Below are 21,201 nucleotides of genomic sequence, written 5' to 3'. Positions count from 1 at the left end.
CAACCCCTTTAATTTAAACAAGAATTAAGTTTGTGATGTCTTGTTAAAGGGAACCGGTCACATCCTAGTTGCTATGTACACTACCCCCATTGCTTTGATAGTGATTCAAAGTGCATCACTAACCAGCTGTTTTCATTAAAATTGGTAGTAATATAATGAGTATATAACATTTTATATACTTTGTCCTACCTGCTCGTATTCAGCATAGGGGTGTGATTCTCAGACTCAGTCATGGGCGGGCGCCGCATTCAGTCAGTGCATGACATTTGAATACTGCTCCCGGCAAGCGCTATGTTTGTGGGGCGCATGCGCATTTGCACATGTCGGGCCGCTCGTCCGGCGGGTGGGTATTGAGGCTGTGTGATTACCAGCCTCAGTGTGCACGAGCTGTGACCTGCGGCTCCCAGCATGTGCGCAGTCAATATATCTTGCGGTCACTGCATGCGCAGTGACACAGCAGCCCTGACCGCAAGATACATTGACTGCACATGCGCTGGGAGCCGCAGGTCACAGCTCGTGCACACTGAGGCTGGTAATCACACAGCCTCAATACCCACCCGCCGGACGAGCGGCCCGACATGTGCAAATGCGCATGCGCCCCACAAACATAGCGCTTGCCAGGAGCATAATTCAAATGTCATGGAGGCCCTGAGCACTGACTGAATGCGGCGCCTGCTCATGACTAAATCTGAGAATCACACCCCTATGACTGAATACGAGCAGGTAGGACAAAGTATATAAAACGTTATAAAATCATCATACTACCACCGATTTTCATGAAAACCACATGTTAGTGATGAACATTGCATCACTAACAAACCAATGGGGGCAGTGATGATAGTAACTAGGACGTGACAGGCTCCCTTTAATTATCACTTACTAATGGGTCACATAAAAGCAAAAAGAAATTTATTAAACTCATTCAAATGTTTTAGTGAACATTTGTATTACTGCTTTCACCACGTTATTTTCTAGGTATGCATGCAATTAATAGTCTGCAAGCAGCACCAAACAACTTCTTGTCCATCAACTCTAGCACCTGCCCCACATCACACAACAACAAAAACTTCTGCTGTGCTTTTATTTCTGAACCACATTTTATAAAGATGATAGAAATTCAAAGAACGGGTATAAAAGATTATGAAGGATCATACACATTTCCGTGAAGTAAAAACAATGGATGTGCAGGATCTTTCGCTGCATGATCTTCCCTGTAAAAACACAAAAACAACATGGAGTACAATAGTCCAGTTTCAAATAGAACAAGATTTATTAAAATAAAAATGGCATATACATAAATAAAGATAAAGTAAATAGCAAGACTCAGGTGTATAGGGACATGCTTGCCCACTAAATATCATGAGTGGGAAGAGAAAAAAACTGGGAAATAAACCCCACATAAAGTGTCAGTGCCTAACTAGATGATAATATCCCCATAATGTATCATCTCATCTACCAGCGGAGCCAAAATAGAAGTAAAGTGCTCATGTGCAAAGAAGATCATAATGGCATCTCAAAGGTAAGTATAAGATGAAAGTATTATCTAACAGATGCACACAATGGAGAAATGCAACATATCCAAGTTTTTTTGTTTTTTTTTAACTCTTACCCATATTACCCACGTGAAGTAGCACGTCACCAGCCCCGACGCGCGTTTCTCGGGGAAGCCCACGTGAGAGTTAAAAACTTGGATATGTTGCATTTCTCCATTGAGTTAGGATACATAATGGGGATGTTATCATCCAGCTATGCACTGGTACTTTATGTGGGGTTTATTTCCCACTTTTTACTCTTCCCATCAATGATATTTAGTGGGTAAGCATTTTCCTTATATACCCGAGTCTTGCTTTGTCTTTATTTATGTATATGCCATTTTTATTATTTCAATAAATATTGTAATATTTGACAGTGGACTATTGTACTCCATGTTGTTTTTGTGTTTTAACTGTATATGAGGAGTGTCCAGACTACTACTTGGGCCCGTAGACTATGACGTAGGGTCCCATTCCCACCATATATATGATGTATTCTGTGCTATTGTTCTCATTATCTTACCTGTGTAGCAACATCCAGTTGACGGTTCTGAAATTCAAAGCCTTGTTTACCTGCAAAAGACATGACAAAGCCTTTCTTTAACTTGTACATCATCATTTCACATATACAAGTGTATTGAGAAAGTCATCTTAGGGTGTGATTGATGGGAGCTAGTACATGATAAAACAGGCCTCCTATCACACAATTCATATATTTGTGATGGAACCTAGTAAATTAGGCATAATTCATAAGAACTTACAGGGGTTTTTGATAATAAACATTAGAACATCTGAAAAATATTTTGTGCCATATCTGCGCCTGATGATGTGCGGATGATAGGTAGTAGTGCAAAAGCCACTCTGTTCACTAACCAATATTCACAAGCTCTTGTTTTTTCCTCTGGCACTTTGAGGTGTTCTCAGTGTTGCCTGAAATTGGGTACAGGTGCATATTTTGGCCAGGCTTCTTCTCCTGAGGTAGACTCTACAAAACATATATATTAATTAATCTTTGGTTGGGGGGAGGGGACCTAGAGAGAGATTTGACACACAACGCCAGCATGATGATTTCACATTCATAGTGACAGACCTGGTCATTCATTGTGTGGGGTGCATACTGCGGCTTCCCAACGCCTTGCAAGGAATGCCACACATTGCTGAATTCATCATCTTGTTTATGCTGTAAAAGAAAAAGCAACAGAAATCTTGATATTTCTAAGCTTCAGTGATATACTTAGAAAGAAACTCACAATTAATGGACCCTATAAGGATAGTCAGTCGTTGCACTCAATGAAATTATTATTACACCTAAGAGTGCCAACAAAGCTGTACAAAATGGTAAAACACGCACTTTAGTAGTAAAAGCCAAAACCCAAAATTGGAAGAAAATATTTTTTCTTTTCCATTACTTGTGAGAGAAAAGAATCCATCTTGTTTGTCTGTGGTATGCATTTTGTTTTCACTCTTATGTAATGGTCATCAGGTAACACTGATGGGCAGTGAGGTTTCACATTACTATTCACTAGTAACCTAAGGTTACTATTGGTTCATAGGTCAGAGGGAACTATTCCTTTGTCTCTGACCCTATGTAAAGTGCCACATGTGGTAATAAAGCAGAAGTCTTTTCTAGTACACCATACAAGGCTGTGCTGTATTGATTTCCCGAGCGCTCGTAAAATAAATCTTATTAATTTGGAGTTCGGAAGGCATAGAAGAGAGCTTATTTCGCTCACATACTACTGTAAGTGACCATTTATAAACAGAAATGATCTACTAGATTTCGCAGGAGCCAGGTCCAGCAGCCGTCGGAAGGGAACCCTAAGTTTAGCCTCCTAATTAGAAAGGGTGCTGGGAATGCTGGCAAGTAGGAGGCAGTTTTGCAGGGCCCCCTTCTGGCAGCTATTCACTACTGTTGTGGCCAATCATCTCTAAAAATTATAAAACTGGCAGAACTATACCGAAAATACCACTGAAGTGAACTTGCCTTCTGTTTCTGACTTCCAGAAGAGATAACTGCTGTCTGTGGAGAGTTTGCAACATCCGGAAACTGATGCTTCTCATTTGGTTGCTTTAATACACAAAAGAAAAAAAGATAGTAAGGCTACCATCACTTCGGACTTACAAGGGTTGTTCCATCATTAATTATCACATTCAGTGCATACATAGATCATAAAAATGAATATTTGCAGTTTACATGTAAGTAAATCATCCAGTAAAGATTTATGACATTTGCTTACATAGTATTGTTCCATCCGGTGTACAAAGTGTATGGCAGTGTGCAGGTCCATCTGCCAATTACACACGCTCAATCACCCTGCTCGCAGCCAGGTGTCTGCGTGGCCATCCCTTACACACTGCAGAGCAGACAATAAAAATAGCAAGCAGTGCAGAAAGCCATTTATATTGGCTGCGCTACAGTAAGCAAAGGAGTTACTAGCTGTAGGGCGAGTCAGTGGCATACCTAGAGTGGGCAGTTGGGCCATTTGTTCAGGGAGCAGCCGGCAGGGGGGCGTCATCAGGCGACCTAATACGGCTCGTCCGAGGTGTATCCCAGGGGAGCGGCAGTTTGGGAGCGGAATTAGTCCGTTCTCCAAGCTAGCTGTCAAACTGACAGCCAGCTCAGAGAAGGTGTATATTGCCAGCTCCATGAATTTAATTGGACTCACGTCTTTCAGTGGGAGTACGAGTGTGAGGAGACAGAATGTGGGGGAGGGGAAAAATGAATGAGAAAACAGCATGAGGAGAGGATATGAGTAACAAGACAGTATGGGAAGGAGGGGAAAAATGTGTAAGGAGACAGTATGGCGAGGGGGTGGGGGAGTGCGAGATGACATAATGGGAGTTAAGGGAGATGAAGAGACAGTATGAAGAGAGAAGTAATTTTGTGAAGAGGCAGTATGAGAAGGGGAGATTGTGTGGAGATAGTATGAAGAGGGGGTGAATGTGTGGAGACAGTATGAAGAGGTAGGGAATGAATGTGAGAAGACAGTATGAGGATGGGGAATGTGTGAGGAGACAATATATGGAGGGGGGAATATATGAAAGGACATAATGGGGGGAAAATGTGTGAAAAAACAGTATGGGGAGGTGGGAAATGTGTGAGGGGACGGTATGAAGAGGGGAATGTGTGAGTAGACAGTATGAGAAGACAGTATGAAGAGGAGGAATGTGTGAGGAGACAGTATGAGGAGGGGAATTGTGTGAGCAGACAGTAAGGGGAAAAATGTGTGAGGAGACAGTATGGAAGGGAAGGAATAAATGTGTGGGAAACAGTAAGGGGTGGGGAAAAATGTGAGTGGGTGAATATAAGGAGTCAGTATGGTGGGAGAAAAGTGTGAGGACAGTATGGAGGGAGAAAAGTGTGAGAAGACAGTTTAGGGGAGAAAAGTGTGAGGGGGCACAGTATTGAAACTGGGTAGTGTGGGATGGTAAAATAGAAAGGGGCAGCATGGGAGGACAGTATGCGGGCACAGTATATAGAAGACAGTGTGCAGCCCATGTACCATAAGAGGGATAGTGTGGGAATAATTTTGTGCAGGGAGCACAGAGATGGGCAATTATTCAGGGGCACAGCATAATGCAGATATTTATATTCAGGGACATTATAATCATACTGTTCTTTTTAAGGGCACTGTGTCAGGGTGTGGTACAGCAGACAGGAGAAGATTAAAGTCTGCAGAGATGAACTATGGATGAGAAAAGTCATTATGGCATCTTGACAAGTTGGAGAATAAAAGTAGGAGAACGACTTCAATCAGAGAACATGTCACCTATAAGGTACATGAATGTAAATGATACTGCCTGTTTCTCATCACTACTGTGGTTCCTGTATGGTACAAGGTCTTATGATGTTGGTAACAACTCCTTCCAGTAGCTCCTTACCATTGTTAAGGACATACAGGGAGTTGTAGAATCATGTGATACAACTATATTTCGGGCTGGCCTGACATTACAATTGATTGCTATATTAAGCTTGGTGCTGTATTCATGTACTGATGATTGTTATGGTGCTGTATTCCTAAACAGCTGGTGTTTCTGGTGCTCTATTCCTGTACCGATGGTGGTCATGGTCATGCATTCATGTACGGATGGTGCTTCTGGTGATGTATTCCTGCACTGATCGTGGTATTAATGCTGTATTTCTGAATGGTTTATGGTTCTGGTGCTGCATTTCTGTACGAAATGTACTTGGTTCTGATCCCATACACAAGTAACAATCCATAACTTGTCAGATAATTTAATATATGGTTACGCTAATGAAGTATTGCGCCGTCTGACAAGTTAAGAGTTACTATATTTGTATTTATGTTTGGAGTCTTAATTATAAATTCAACCAGTGGTTTCAGTGGTCATCACATGATCACTCAAATGCAATTCATACTTACAGAGTACCTGTTTTAATTTTAATTTCATAAAACAATAGTACACATGAAAATAAGGAACTTTGTAAAATATCTTATGAGAGAAATGTGCTTCTTTCGCCACCAGGACAGATGATTCATTTTCAAAATTCTCAATTCTGGGGTAAAATATGTAGGAGAAGACAGTTAATACTGATAAGAGGGGGAGCTCCTCTGTCTCCTCCAGTCTATATAGAATCTTATGAGTCACAATTCCCATCTCCTATATCAGCAATGTAAAAATCTGTCTTCACTGAAGACAGATTTAACCATCGAATTGGGAATAAATTATCATCTCTCCCTTCTTCTCTCAGTGAAGTAGGGTCTGTATTATTTAATTGAACATCGAGAAAATTAGAAAAAGCAGCTAGTCGGCACATGACCAAGTATGAAAATCGCATGTGCAGACTACTCAAACTACTTAACACGTATATGGGGGGTAGAGGGGGGGGGGCGGGGGGACACGGGGGACGCCAGACTCAATTTTTGCCATGGAAGCAGGAAAACCCTAGGTTCACCACTGGGGAGTAGTGACTGAGCGTGTATGACCAGCAGCAATCAGCTAATTAGATGGAAATGTACATTGCTATACACTGAACAGAAGGTATACTATGATCTATGAGTAGATGCCATATTTATTAGTGACTCAGCACCTATAAATCTTGATGGCCTATCCTTAGGACAAGCTATAAAGGTTACTTAGTTTGATCATTTACATGGGACTGAGCTGCAATAGCAGAAACAGCTGCTTGTATGCCGGGGTAAAAGAGAAGACACTCACTAACTATTATACATGAAGAGGCAATAGTACATATCCAGATTTATCATGTAAACTTCTTACAGAAAAGGTATAACAAAGATGTAGCAATGGTAAACGTTATTGTACAATAAAGTGAATATTAATTCTCTTAGAAAAATGGTGATATCCCATCAGATTTGTACTACTTTGGCTGTGTTCTCCGTTATGGAGATTAATAGGATGGTTAATTGAAACGCTGAAAGATTTTTTGATAAATGCAACATGTGATTACTTTATGCAAACCTAATTTATTTATTTACTTTCTGTTCTTAAATGTTTGCATCTTAAAAGTTGGAAATCGTGTTCAATAAAAAAGAACTTGATAATAAAAAAAAGAAAATTGGTGGTGTGAGATCTAGCAAAATGTAATCCCTTCTAAACATGCTCTTGTATAACATATATTTTACACACACGCGCGCGCGACTGTTTTTTTAAAGTTGTAAAACATGCAAAATTCCATACTAACCATAGAATAAACACATGCTACAAAGAAACCACTCTGGACATGCATGGGCAACTTATTGGACCCATGGCAGCATTCCCACAATTTATGCTAGGCATACACATATTTTGAATGGTCTAACAGAAAAAATGTAATATTAATTGGCAGGATAACGCCTGTACTGTACAGCATCAGATACTTCAGTCTAGCCCTGGCTTTCCTTACTGTTAAAGAGGTATTCCCAGAATTTAAAGTAATCCCCCGTCCGTAAGATAGTGGATAACCGTCTCCTCAATGGTGCTGAGGTGCACAGGCTCAACCTCTGCTACATTCATTGTTTATGGCAGGGTTCCCCAACTCCAGTCCTCAAGGCCCACCAACAGGTCATGTTTTCAGGATTTCCTTAGTATTACACAGGTGATAATTGCATCACCTGCACAGGCAATAATTCCATCACCTGTGCAATACTAAGGAAATCCTGAAAACATGACCTGTTGGTGGGCCTTGAGGACTGGAGTTGGGGAACCCTGGTTTATGGGACTGACAGAGAAAACAGAGTACAGCACTAGTGCCAGCAGTCCCATAGACAATAAATGGAGCAGAGGTTGAGCATGTGCAGCATTCTAGATGTGGCTCTTCAGAGGACAGTTCTGGGATCTTGAATTCCATTCTCTGGACCCTTGGGGGTCTGACCGCTGGGATAGGGGCTGACTTTTGATTCTGTGAATTTCCTCTTAAGTATAAACTTGCATTAAGAAAACAGAAAAGTACAGAAAAGACCAACACTATTGGGTGGAAATGAGCAAAAGTCTAACCTTCATAGGTATGAAGAGTGAGCGGGGTGAATGGTTGAGGGCACCCAAGTGTCCTTTTTGAGATCCTCCTGCAGATAATTCAGAGGGGTGAGAGCCATGGAGATTGATGGCTGGTTGCGGTTTAACAACTGCTGTCAACTTTTGCATACCATTTTCTGTACGAATACCATGAGAAAGGTTGATTAAGGCACTTGTCGGCACACGGTAGCCTCTTGACTGGGAACATCTAAGAAAACAAATTGAGCAAATGTATTTAGTTTGTTTAGCTTTTGTAGTAATTTCCTAGAGGAATTAGCAGAATAAAGATGCTTTCATGGCAGTACCTTATATGTAAGCCACCAGGGAACTCCTCATCAAACAATACTTCAAGCAAGACATCAGCATCTCTCTCCGCTGCAAGTACATGAACAGTGTCAGGAATATTGCTTCATCTTATGCCAAAATCATTATATGTGGTCTCCAGAACAAGCGGTTTCCCCTTAATGGGAGTAAAGTTTGTCAGATTAGATTTGCACTTTAGAAACCATAGACATAAAGGGAACTGTGCAAGATTAACTGCAGATCTAAGGAGGTAAAGTAATCCTCGGGTTTGAAAAGATTTCCATTACCTCCTTTAATCCCGATGACTGTGCCTCTGAGCCCCAATGGGACAGAAAAGCTCTCCCGCACGTTGACGACACGGTCAAACAGCCGGAACTCTGCATCTCTGTCTGGAACAACTCCAAACTGCTGTTCAAGAGGCTGAGAAAGAAGAATACATTATACATGACAAGTGGAAGGTCACTAATTACAGACCTGTGAAAAAGGTGGAAATAACTAGGGAATGTACCACTGTCCAACAATGCCGGTCTGTTATCCAGGAGCCTGGGAATGCTGTTTGACAGCCACTGTTGGTGCTACAGAGATTTTCCAGCTCCTTTTTCCCCCAAAAGCGTACAATGCTAATAACGTGTAATGCTCACCAGAGACCCCCACTAGCCTGTGATTGCAGCGACCACCACTATGGTGTTCACTCACAGCCCGATGAGCAGAGACCAGCGCGTAACCCGGTGGAAAGGTAGAACGGAGAAAGGGGGATTAATTAAGGTGATGTATTGTATAGCATTTTATGCTTTAGGAAAATGATGGCATAAGGGGTGTCCGCCCCCTTTTAAAGGGGTTATCCTAGATTTTTTTTAAAAAGAAAGCGGATTTTTTTATTTTTAAAAAACACAGCTGTAATTTTGTCCATAAACTATGTACTGCAGATCATAACAAAAAGTGAATGATCTGAAAAAAAAAAAAGCAAAAGGGGAATAGTTGGTTGGAAAAAAAGCAAATAGTTTTTCTAACAGCGTCAATGGAGGTAATTTTAGGTATATGCACAGCAGCAAGTCATAAAAGGGCAACTGTACTTTCAAGTAACTTTTCAGAACAAGCCATCTAGTGTGTACATGAGGAATAGCACCATTTCTGGCCATTATATGACCTGTAACCTGCATTTTCACCAGTTTTTCCCCTTGCATGCTCTATCTCTGGAAGCAGACTAGCTGCTATGAAGCCTGTCATACAAACCAAAGTGAGGAATTCCTGCTCTTCATTCCTTAGTTAGAACAGACAGAATCAACAGCAGAACAGATGACATTACACTGCAGTACTGAGCAGGGTAGATGTGAATCCAGCTCTGCGGTGAGGTAACAGACTTGGTAGAAAGTTCAGCACGATCTTTCTGTGTCTCCCCATGCTGGGTTTCTCAGTCTATTCCCTCTATGCTATGTGGAGTACAATAACAGGACCTGACACTTCACTGTGCTGGCAGTCTGTCTTGTCTTGAGCAAGACAAAATTTGAGATGTTTTTTTCTAAAAGTGAATGGTGAGTTCAAGAGGCAGTGGAAAAACAAGCAGATTTCTCTGATCAGATATATTACACATTATTCTCATATTCACTTGGATTACTAATTTATGCAAAGTTTGTTGAAAGTATAGGTCCAATTTAATGTCAGTTACAAACAACATTTCTATTCTACTGATGAACTTACTGCAGTAAAAGTTTCCTGTAAAAAGGTACAACATGTATTTATATTTAATTATTGAAAAGAAACGTACCCGAAACAGTAAGTGTGGTTTCACAGTCACGCGCACTTTCTTACTGCTCTTCTTGGTCTGTAGAGAACACATATTACCTCCTGGTCAGTAAATGACTCTATATGCAATTTTGACATATAGAAAATAAATAAACAGACTTTGTGACATACTGTGCACTAAGGATGGGATACCATGCAATGAAGCTAAGGAAAGTATTCAACTACTCAAAATGATAAAAAGTATCAAACAAAAGAAACTGTGGGACATAATCCTCCATATGTACCATGCTAACCTTACACTTTGTAACCTCCTCTTCAATTTTCTCCACAATAGCAGTATCCAAAATCTGTAAATCACACGAGGAGCGAGCCAACAGGCTAACAGGATGGGCTCGTAGCCAGGAAACAATCTCTTGAACTTTCTCCGCACTGCACACAAGAGAACATACCATATGTCACAACAGCAAAGAAAAAGTCATCATCACAGCAGTTATAATGATCATGACAGTGTTACCCATTCGCCTCCTCTCCTGGCCAGATGTCATCTTCATAGAACACATCATCTTGGCTGTTCTTTGAAATATATGTGAACAGCTCAGGATGCCTGTAGAACAGAAAGAAATGCACATTTATGCTGGATTCACATGTCATATAGCCACTGAAAATTAATTGTTTTGCATACTTGCGTAAAGGTCAATGTCAATAAAAAAAAATAAAAATTGTTTGCTAGGAATTAAAAGGGGTTTTCCCACGAACAAAGTTAATTTTAAAGTTAATTTTAATATGTATTAAAAAAATGTTCCTGTGCTGAGATAATCTTATAAATGTGCCCCTGCTGTGTACTGTGTAATGGCTGTGTCTGACTGTGCAGGATCATGGTCAGCTATACCACAGCTCCTGGACAGGGGAGGAAGGAAAACAGTATACAGACAGGACAGCAGGGGATCACAGCTGATTCTTTCTGGGAGATAAAGCATTTCCCTGCCTGTTTTTTAAAAAAAATGTTTTACCGCAAAGAAAGAATCAGCTGTGAGCCCCTGCTGTCCTGTCTGTATACTCTTTTGTGTCCTCCCCTGCCCAGGAGTTGTGGTATGATCAGACCATGTTCCTGTACGGTCAGACACAGCCATTACACAGTACACAGGGGCACATTTATAAGATTATCTCAGCACAGGAACATTTTATTTAAACAAATCCAATTGTGGAAATCAGGGTCGGAGGCGCGGTTACAGCGGCCGCGCTGACTGAAGTCGTGCCCCCCCCCCCCGCCCCCATGACTGAATCCAAATGCTGGTGGGGAGAATAAAAGTTAATTTTCTCTTCACTGCGTGCAGGCGCCGGGCAACATAACGCTATTAACCACATATCTGCAGGTTAATCGCATTACTTCTGGTGACAGGTTCTCTTTAAGGGGGTGAGAGTAATGAAGCCCATACCGTTTATTGCCATTCTTTTCTTCATGTGCACAGTGCAATTATGGTTACAATTAATGAAAATTATGATATTATAACAAGGTTTTTTTTCCTCCCTTTTGTTAGGATTAATTCCCATTACTGAGAACAAAAAACAAGAAAAGAAGACATGCATAGCACCAGGCATCACCAGAAGGTAGGTATGAAAAAAAATCTTTATTCCTATCCCTGGTGAATACATGGGATGAGAAACTTCCTCTAATAGAAAAAAAAGACTCAAAACATGAATAAAAGCCATATTGGAGCGAAAAACAAAAGTTATCCATAAAAATAAAACCAATTGAACAAACAGCTATTAAAGAAATAATTCGATTTCTATGACATGGCAATATTACCTCTCAATATACTCAGCCAGAAGCTGCTCCACAGCGGAGGAATACATCCATTCAGTGCCAACTCTCTTCGTGTAACCAGGAACCTCTTCATTCTTCTTATTGAATTTCAAATTCAAGCCCACATTGGCTTTTTGCTCTCCATGTGGACTAAAGAAGCAGGACACACATGATAATTTGTGATTATTCTCATTTTCATTATATTTAAAGAGAATCTGTCACCATTGAAAAATTGGCCATTTTTTGCTCATACTTTATTTCCGTGGCTGCCCTGGCCATTCCGTTTTTTCCTCTTTAAATCCACCATTCGATTCCAGATATATGGGTCTTTTTTATTTAGTGCTAATTGTTAATGGTCTGTTCAATGGGGCGTGGCTCTCAGGATTCTCTGGGGGGGGTGAGGGGGTTTTCTTTAAGCTGCTCTACATTATTTACCCTGTGAGCCACGCCCACTTGTAAAAATTAGCACTCAAAAAAAAAAAAAAAAAAAAAAAAGGCCCATATCTCTGGAATCATACTACGGATTTAAAAAATAAAAAACAGAATACTCATGGGTGCAGGGAGGATAAAATAAGCGCAAAAACTGGCCACTTTTGGCCGGGTGGCAGATCCTCTTTAAAGTAATCATTATCACATATCGGTAGAAACCATTAGCAAATGTATTTTCAATCTAATGGATTCACGATTAGGGCATGGTGTGGAAGGGGTTCACGACCTATGACGTAAACTTACGTCATGGGAACCTCCGGTCAGTCAAACATGGAGATCAGAGGAAGTTGCCTGCTGTTTCTGACAGAAGGGCACCAGGACTCATCACCATGGGGGGGGGTTTCGCTTTTGGGTACTTTCTGTCATATAGGCACCTGAAAGGCACTTCAAATGTGATTTGGTCCCTAAAAAATGTGTTGTTTTGTAAATTTTGTTGGAAAAATTTGAAATAGCTGATCATTTTTTTTTTGTTAGAAGAGTTAAAGGTTTATGTTTCAAAAATGATGCTGATGAACAGTAGACTTGCGGTAAATGTTATAAACTATTTTTTGTGATATAACTCTGGTTTAAAGGGCATAAAACTTATAAAATGGAAAATTAATAAACTTTCGCCACATTTTCGATACTTTCACAAATAAATGCAAAAACTACCGTCCTAAATTTACCACTAATAAAGTACAATGTGTCACGAAAAAAAATCTCAGAATCACTAGGATCCGTTGAAGCGTTTCAGGGTCCTGACACTGGTCAGAATTGAAAAATTTGGCCTGGTCAAAAAGGTGAAAACAGGCTGGGAGTGAAGTGGTTAACTACACTTGCAAGGTCTTAAAGATTGAGGAGGTATGCTCCTGTGGGATATAGGTAAGAAAATAAGGTGGTGATTCAGGAAAGGAAAGTGGTGATTTTTAGATAAAATATGTAATATATTTCCGGCTGGAGCTGTTCCTGCCCACCGGATGGGTCAGTTTCTGATGAAAATCGATGGACGCCCGGAAAGTATCATGCACGTGCCCTATTCCAATAAATGCTCTGCATGCACAACCCCATGTTCAGTCATTTAATTTTGTTATACATTAATTAACTGAAGAAAAAAATACAATTTAAAAACAAAATAAAGAGAAAATCTCCTTAAATAACATCAGAAAAATATTTTCAATGACATTTACACTCACTTTCTTTTGGATCCCCGGCCAATGAAAATGCTTCCGGTGAACCTTGAAACGAGGTATCCGTTAACTCCTAGTCGACTAGCTAAGATATAGCCAGGATTATATTTTACTGAATATTTCTACAAAGACAAATAGAAAATCATTTAAAAAAAAAAAGGGGTTGCCCACTTTATTCAGGACCCCAGTAAGAACAATGTATGCTCACCTCCTGCAGTGGCGCTATTCCCAGAGTTGTCGTGACGGTTGCAGCCAATGATTGGCCGCAGCTCACCAATATTCCATCAGGACCGAAGTCCGCTAATACGGAATAGTAAAGCCCTATGTTGACGATCAGCCAATCATTGGCTGAAGCCTACATGTGACAAAAGTCACATCAAGCACTGGGAACAGCGGCGCTGACAATGCTGTAACAGCGGATCTGTAAGACCTGAGTACACAGTGCTTTTTAATTGAGGTTCTGCACTGATTCAGCTAGAGTTGACCAGTAGTGGTCAACTCCTTTATATTGTAACTCATCTAGGGAAAATTCACACTCTTATACTCATGTCATGACTGCCTAGAACAACACTCATCGAAGACATACACTGCATTATAAGATTTAAGAAAAAAAAATCTTGATATAGTGATTGTGGACAAATGGTTGGCGTTTTATTTAATATTGATATTGCTGGCAAACATGGAACCAAGGAAAAAGTACAGAAATAAATGGTTTCAGTATACTGAACAGCAGCCATGCAAGGATTACGGGATTAGGGATACCATAGAATAACTATGAACATTTGCTTTTCAGGAGTCTGGAAAAGTTGAGCAACCACCATGCAAGATTTGTGACGTTATCTTATTGCTTTAACTCAGAATAAACCAAAAAAAAACAAACCTAACAAACCTAAATATTTTTATTACTGAAGAAATTTAGCTGACTTTTATATGAATGAAGATCTGTGAAAAAAATGGTGATGAGTGATAAGTTTCTATCCTGGGAGAGCTCTGACGACTTACATGCTGGTTTAGTATTAAGGCATCAAGCTCTGGTTCACAGGTAATGCTAAATAAAACTCGAATTCTGTTCTCACTGAGAACATCGGATGAATCTTGCACCTAAACATTGGAAAGAAAAGAAAAACCTCTTTTAACCTTTTAAACACATATGCAAAGTCTAAAAGCAAACTAAAGTCCCAGCCCATCGGCCAGGTAGATGAGATACCTCTCCCATGCAGCCATAGTAGGGAATGCCAAGCATGAAAACCGTACTTCCAGTCGAAAACAGTTCACCAAGTGTCTTGAAATGGGATGAGCCAGATTCAAAAGTTGTAATGTCCTGAAATAATATAAATATACCTTACTATAATATACAATAATAGCATACAACTGTTTAACAGAAAAGTAGGAGCGCAGCTACTGGGGAGGGTGGATGGAGGAGAGGGAGTGGTTGCCTCGGGCACATTCACATATAGGCGGAGACCTGGAGCTACCGCCAATCTTATCTGTACCGGCATACATAACAAGCAGATACAGGTAACCCTGTGATGGAGCAAGAAGACATATTCTCCGGGCCCTACCGCTCGGTGTCCCGTAAGCTGCAGGCGCTTTAGGCCTGTGGCTTACAGAACTGCAGGGTGTCGCACAAGAGGTTTTAAGTCCTGGCGAGGGTGGAGCAATATGGTGACGTCATTGCGCCAGAAATCTGATGTCCTGTGCATGTCCCAGGGCAATAACATCGCCATGTTGGTCCGCCAGCACCATGACCCTTACTGTGTCGGTAAACTCACCAGGATCCTGGCGTAGGTGAATATATCAGGTTTATTTTAATTGTCAGTACGGGTAGGGGGACAGCCAGAAGTATCATACAATGTGTGGGGGCATTATACTGTGTGCAGGGGGCTGTGGGGGATCATACTGTGTGTGGGGGCTGTGGGAAATCATACGGTGTGTGGGAGATCACACAATGTGGCAGAGGTCATATTGCATGGGGGGCTGTGTGTTCATGTATTTTTTTCTTTACATTTTCTGGAGCGCTGTTACTTTTTTGTGGGGGGAAGTCAGGGGGCAGTTACTGTATGTGGGAGAGACTCAGGAGCCGTTGTTACTGTATGTAGAGGAGACTCAGGGGCCATTATTACTTTATGTGTGGGGAGACTCAGGGTGCATTGTTCTTGTATATGGTGGGGGGGGAGGAGTCAGGGGGCAATTAAAAGGGGTCGCTATTACTACATGTGGGAGAGACTATGGAGCCATTGTTACTGTATGTGGGGGAGACTCAGGGGCCATTATTACTTTATGTGTGGGGAGACTCAGGGTCCATTGTTACGGTATGTGGAGGGGAGTCAGGGGGCAATTAAAAGGAGTCGTTATTACTACATGTGGGAGAGACTATGGAGCCATTGTTACTGTATGTGGGGGAGACTCAGGGGCCATTGTTACTGTATGTGGGAAAGACACAGGGCCATTACTACTGTATGTGGGGAAGAGAGTCTATTGCTAATGTATGTGGGGGAGAAACAGGGGACCTTACTACTGTATGTGGGGGGAGACTCAAGGGACATTATTAAATGTTAAGTAGGCACTTAAAAGGCATTATTACATTATAGAAGCACTATCTAGGGCACTCAGAGGGCATTAATATTTTCTAAAGGGCAATTTACTGTGTAACGGGCATAGTAGTGGTCATTATTATATTGGGGCATGAAGAGGAGTACTGTTTTTTGTGCCACATAGAAGTTCCAGAAACAGGGACAAATATGACATTGGGATGACCGTAAAATGAGGAGTTTGTGCAGGCTGGGAATAGATTGAGATGGTGTTGAAAATATGAGAAGTTATGTGTATACTTTGTTGTATACTCTGCAGACAAGTTGTGGCTGTAAAAAGGTATGCAAGTCTAGACCATATGGAAAAGGCGGCAAGAGTGAACAGCTCCATAAGAAACAACATCACCTAAAAGTCATCATCTACCACTGTACAGTAATCTCTTAAAGGTCAAGCTGATACATGTTGCCCAGACTGGTGCAGCATGCATCAGGGACTGGCTGTCATATTGTAGCCATGTAGGTTTGTCTCTGAAACGCTGCAGCGTTTCAGAGAATAACATGCTTTTAAATAGCTGCCGAGGACCGAGCCACAGAGATGACTAGTCATACAGGCGGGTCCCCGGCGGCTTCTACACACCCGCTGACAGAGACTGGCAATCTTCTGCCTATACGGGCACGCAGGCAGAAGCTTGTCAGTCTCCGCCAGTGGGAGGGGAATAATCTCTGGGGACCCGCCTGTATGACTAGTTAATAGCGTGGCTCGGTCCCTGGCCGCTACTAAAGTAAGATTTTCTTTGAAACGCCGCAGCGTTTCAGAGACAAAAAATACCTGGCTGTGATCGTACAGCCAGTGGCTGATACATGCTTCCCACGGTTTGAGCAGCAAGTATCAGCTGACAGGTTCCCTTTAAGATGTGATACGTTTTGCCTCCATTGAGCTGAATGCCTAGTTACGTCTCTGCAGGGAAGGCCATGCTCACCTTCACAATAGCTTGGTATACAAAGGGGAGCACCTGCTTGGACCACTGCTTCTCGAGGACGATGTCTCCATTTTGTGATAACTGGTATCGACGACCAGTAAGGAGCTGTGCATAAATAATGACTGACGTGTCGTTGACAATTACTCCTTTTCTTCTGTGATAGCTTTAAGGAAAAGGGAAAATACTATAATGTTTAACATTTAAAGTTAGGGAAATAACTGCATCAGATGCCTTATATTATGAACTGACTGTTCGTGTATTCCTTGCACTTCCTTCGCCCAGATGTTTCGCTCTTTGTTACCAACATTAATTACTTTAGCAGGTGGGATCGCCTCACCAACATACAGCTTCTGGGTTCCTTGAGGTTCATCCAAGTAAAACCTAAATTAAGAGAAAGGAAACACAAGGTAAACAATATATGCTACAGGTTTCAGTTACATCAGTTACTATAATGTACATACTTAATTTCTCCATCAGACACGGAAACCACTCGGGCTTCTTCAAGGTGAGGCCAATTGACAAACACAGATTTCCCGAGCACAGCCGAAGCCACAATTTCCACTTCCTGCAGACAAAATAATGCAATGAAAAGCATGCATTCCCCCAAATAGCAGCAATGCCACCGTAGTATAATGCATTGCTACATACTTAAAAGGGTTTTCCAGGCTCGAGATATTTTTACTGTTACTTTAACCGATTCCCGACCGCCCACTGTAGATAAACGTCGGCGCTTGCTGGGCTCTGTGCAGCGCCGATGTTTAAAAACGGTGGGTGGTCTCGCAGCGCTCAGGACCCCCAGGGTCCTGCAAGCGCTGCGATTCCGGTGCAGAGCGTTAGCTCTGACAGGGAACATCATCGGGACCTGATTAGATCAGGTCCCAGTGATGTTAACCCTTTGCTGTCTTCTATATGCTGCGATCTATAGTGATCGCGGCATATAGGAGACAGCAGGAGGAGAGGGGGTCGTCAACTTACCTCTCCGAAGACCTCAGAGTCCTTCCAGGACCTGGGGTTGCTATGGCAGCTGGAGGTCACATGACCGCCTCCAGCTCTGCCATATATGGTGTCCTGTCTGGCTCAGCCTGCAAGCTGAGCCAGAAAGGAGACTCTGACTGAAACAGGGAAGATCTCATGTAATGTAATGTAATATATGTCTATTACATTACATGAGATCAGTGATCAGAAAAATAAAAAGTAATGTCCCATACAGGGACTAAGAAAAAAAGAAAAAAAAAAGTTTTAAAACTATTAAAAAAAAAAAATCACAAAATAAATAAAAATAAATAAATAAAATATTAAACCAATAAATCCGTATATTTTTACAAAACCAAAAAAAGTACACATATTTGGTATCGCCGCGTCCGAAACAACCCGAGCTATAAAACTGTCACACTAATTAACTCCTTCTGTGCACACCGTAATAAAAATAAATAAAAAACGGAGCAAAAAAATATGCTTTTTCATCATATCGCCAAACAAAAAGTGGAAAAAAATGCGATCAAAAAACAAAATAGAAATAAAAATGGTACCACTGAAAACGTCATCTTGTTCCGCAAAAAAAAAGCCGCCATACTGCTCCATCAGCCGAAAAATAAAAAAGTTATAGCGCTCAGAATAAAGCAATGCAAAAAAAATATTTTTTTCTATAAAATTGTTTTATTGTGTAAAAGCGCCAAAACATAAAAAAAAATACAGTAAGTGTAGTATCGCTGTAAACGTACTGACCCGAAGAATAACGCTGCCTGATCACTTTTACCACACGCAGAACGGCATAAAAAAAAAAACTCAAAAAACAATTCCTGAATTGTTTGTTTTTGTTAATTTTACCTCCCAAAAAACGGAATAGAAAGCGATCAAAAAATGTCACGTACCCAAAAATGGTACCAATAAAAATGTCAACTCGTCCCGCAAAAAACAAGCCGTCACATGACTCGGTCGGCCGAAATATGGAAAAATTATAGCTCTCAAAATATGGTGATGCAAAAACTAGATTTTGCAAAAAAAAGCGTCTTTTAGTGTGTGACAGCTGTCAGTCATAAAAACCCGATATAAATCTGGTATCTCTGTAATCGCACCGACCCGAAGAATAAAGTAATCTAATCACTTATACCGCACGAGGAATGGCGTAAAAAATAAATAAAACCAATTCTTCACCTGCTACTGATTTGTTTATTATGTCCCCAAAGATCGCAGTAAAGCTCTGCTCACATTTATCCTGCGCTCTGCGCTGAGCACTTACACCAGAGTTTCCGTGTAAATCTCTGAAATACGTGATTCAGACGAAACCCATGACGGAAGATTCCATGTAATGAGGCAGATATAGGCCACTGTGGATGCCGTCTGGCCTGTGATCCCACGGTGTCATTTGTTTAAGGCGTGCATAAAAGTGCGGTTGGCCACAGTTTTGTGCACTTCCGAAAAAAAGGACACCACTAAACAGAGGCCAGACGGAGCCCAGAGTAACTCTGCTGCCTCATTACAGTGAATGGATCCCGCAGGGGTTTCATCTGAATTACATCACTTGGAAATTTAGATGGAAACCCCGATGTAAGTGCTCAGCCTAGAGCGCCGGATAAATGTTACGTAAAATGTTCCCAATAAAAGCTTCAACTCAGTCCTCAAAAAAAGCTAGTCCCCACTCAGGTCCGTCATCTGTTAAAAATATAAGGGACTTCCAAGTTACTGGTAGCAGAAAGGCTCTGGAAAAGCGAAATGGCCCTTGCCCCCCAAAAGAAATTCAGAAAATTTTGTGCTCCCAAATCCAAATGCCTATTCTACAATAATTTGTTCTCCAATTGTCAAATAGCGCTCCATCCCCCCCAGATCTCGCCGTATGGCTAAGCGGTACGATACAGCCACATATGGGGTATTGCCACTTTTAGAAGAAATTGTGTGACACATTTCGGCACCATTTTTACCCATTGCCCTGTGTGAAAATGTAAAATCTGAGGGTAAAACATTTTTTTGTGGTAAAAATATAATTATGCTTTTTTCACTGCCCAATGGTATAAATTTAAAAATTAAAAAATACTCACTACTTCCCTAGATGAATTCCTTGAGAGGTGTAGTTTACAAAATGGGGTCACTTGTGGGGGTTTCTGCTGTTTTGGCATGTCAGCGACTCTTCAAATGTGACATGGTGTCTGCTGCCTATCCCAGCCAACATAGCGCTCCTTTCTCTTCCGAACCCTGCCGTACACCAAAGCAGTGGTTTTCCCCCACATATGGGGTATCAGCGTACTCAGGAGAAATTGTACAACAAATTTCATGGTGCAATTTATCCTGTTACCCTTATGATAATGCAAAATTAGGGAATGAAAAACATTTTTTATGGGAAAAATGTGAAAATTGTATTTTTACGGCTCAATATTATAAACTTCTTTGAAGCAGCTGGGGGTGCAAGGTGCTCACCACACATCTAGATAAGTTGCCTAAGGGGTCTAGTTTCCAAAATGGTGTCACTTGTGGGGGGTTTCCACTGTTTAGGCACATTAGGGGCTCCCAAAATGTGACATGGCGTCACCTAATTATTCAAACAAATTTTACATTCAAAAAGTCAAATGGCGCTCCTTCCCTTTCAAACCCTGCCGTGCGCCCAAACAGTGGTTTGCCTCCACATATGGGGTATCGGCGTGTTCAGGAGAAATTGCACAACAAATTTCATGGTGCAATTTATCTTATTACCCTTATGATAATGCAAAATTAAGGGATGAAAAACGGTTTTGTGGGAAAAATGTGAAAATTTTATTTTTACAGCTCAATATTATAAACTTCTGTGAAGCAGCTGGGGGTGCAAGGTGCTCACCACACATCTAGATAAGTTCCCTGAGGGGTCTAGTTTCCAAAATGGTGTCACTTGTGGGGGGGTTTCCACTGTTTAACATGGCGTCTGCTAATTATTCAGACAAATTTTACATTCAAAAAGTCTAATGGCGCTCCTTCCCTTCCGAACCCTGCTGTGCGCCCAAACAGTGGTTTTCCCTCACATATGGGGTATCAGCACGCTCAAGAGAAATTGCACAAAAAAATTTGGGGTCCATTTTTTCCTGTTACCCCTGTGAAAATAAAAAAAATTGGGTCTAAAGTAACATTTTTGTGAAAAAAGTTAAATGTTAATTTTTTTCTTCCACATTCCAAAAATTCCTGTGAAGTACCTGAAGGGTTAATAAAGTTCTTGAA

General features: G+C 41.1%; 1 protein-coding gene across 2 annotated transcripts in view; it reads right to left on the bottom strand.

Annotated features, from left to right (window-relative positions):
- The window catches only part of XRN1 (5'-3' exoribonuclease 1), a 108,516-nt gene that overhangs the window by 20,458 nt on the left and 66,857 nt on the right, over positions 1-21,201 (bottom strand). Inside the window, exons 19-36 of one of the 2 annotated variants that reach the window (XM_073674687.1) lie at positions 17,484-17,587; positions 17,272-17,403; positions 17,023-17,185; positions 14,719-14,832; positions 14,514-14,612; positions 13,518-13,633; positions 11,860-12,006; positions 10,567-10,656; positions 10,346-10,481; positions 10,075-10,131; positions 8,597-8,729; positions 8,312-8,381; positions 8,138-8,214; positions 7,989-8,056; positions 3,517-3,600; positions 2,623-2,712; positions 2,406-2,517; positions 2,056-2,105 (exon numbers count right to left, since the gene is read on the bottom strand). In XM_073674687.1, the coding sequence (XP_073530788.1) occupies positions 2,056-2,105; positions 2,406-2,517; positions 2,623-2,712; positions 3,517-3,600; positions 7,989-8,056; positions 8,138-8,214; positions 8,312-8,381; positions 8,597-8,729; positions 10,075-10,131; positions 10,346-10,481; positions 10,567-10,656; positions 11,860-12,006; positions 13,518-13,633; positions 14,514-14,612; positions 14,719-14,832; positions 17,023-17,185; positions 17,272-17,403; positions 17,484-17,587 (1,842 nt within the window). Of the gene's footprint in view, positions 1-2,055; positions 2,106-2,405; positions 2,518-2,622; positions 2,713-3,516; positions 3,601-7,988; positions 8,215-8,311; positions 8,382-8,596; positions 8,730-10,074; positions 10,132-10,345; positions 10,482-10,566; positions 10,657-11,859; positions 12,007-13,517; positions 13,634-14,513; positions 14,613-14,718; positions 14,833-17,022; positions 17,186-17,271; positions 17,404-17,483; positions 17,588-21,201 lie in introns of both variants that reach the window. The other variant, XM_073674686.1, reaches the window with a different exon arrangement.

Source organism: Phyllobates terribilis, unplaced genomic scaffold (genome assembly GCF_046119375.1).
Source record: "Phyllobates terribilis strain yellow unplaced genomic scaffold, ASM4611937v1 Scaffold_3__8_contigs__length_932513732, whole genome shotgun sequence".
In the NCBI taxonomy this organism is placed as follows: domain Eukaryota; kingdom Metazoa; phylum Chordata; class Amphibia; order Anura; family Dendrobatidae; genus Phyllobates; species Phyllobates terribilis.
This window is presented reverse-complemented; position numbering and strand designations above follow the sequence as displayed.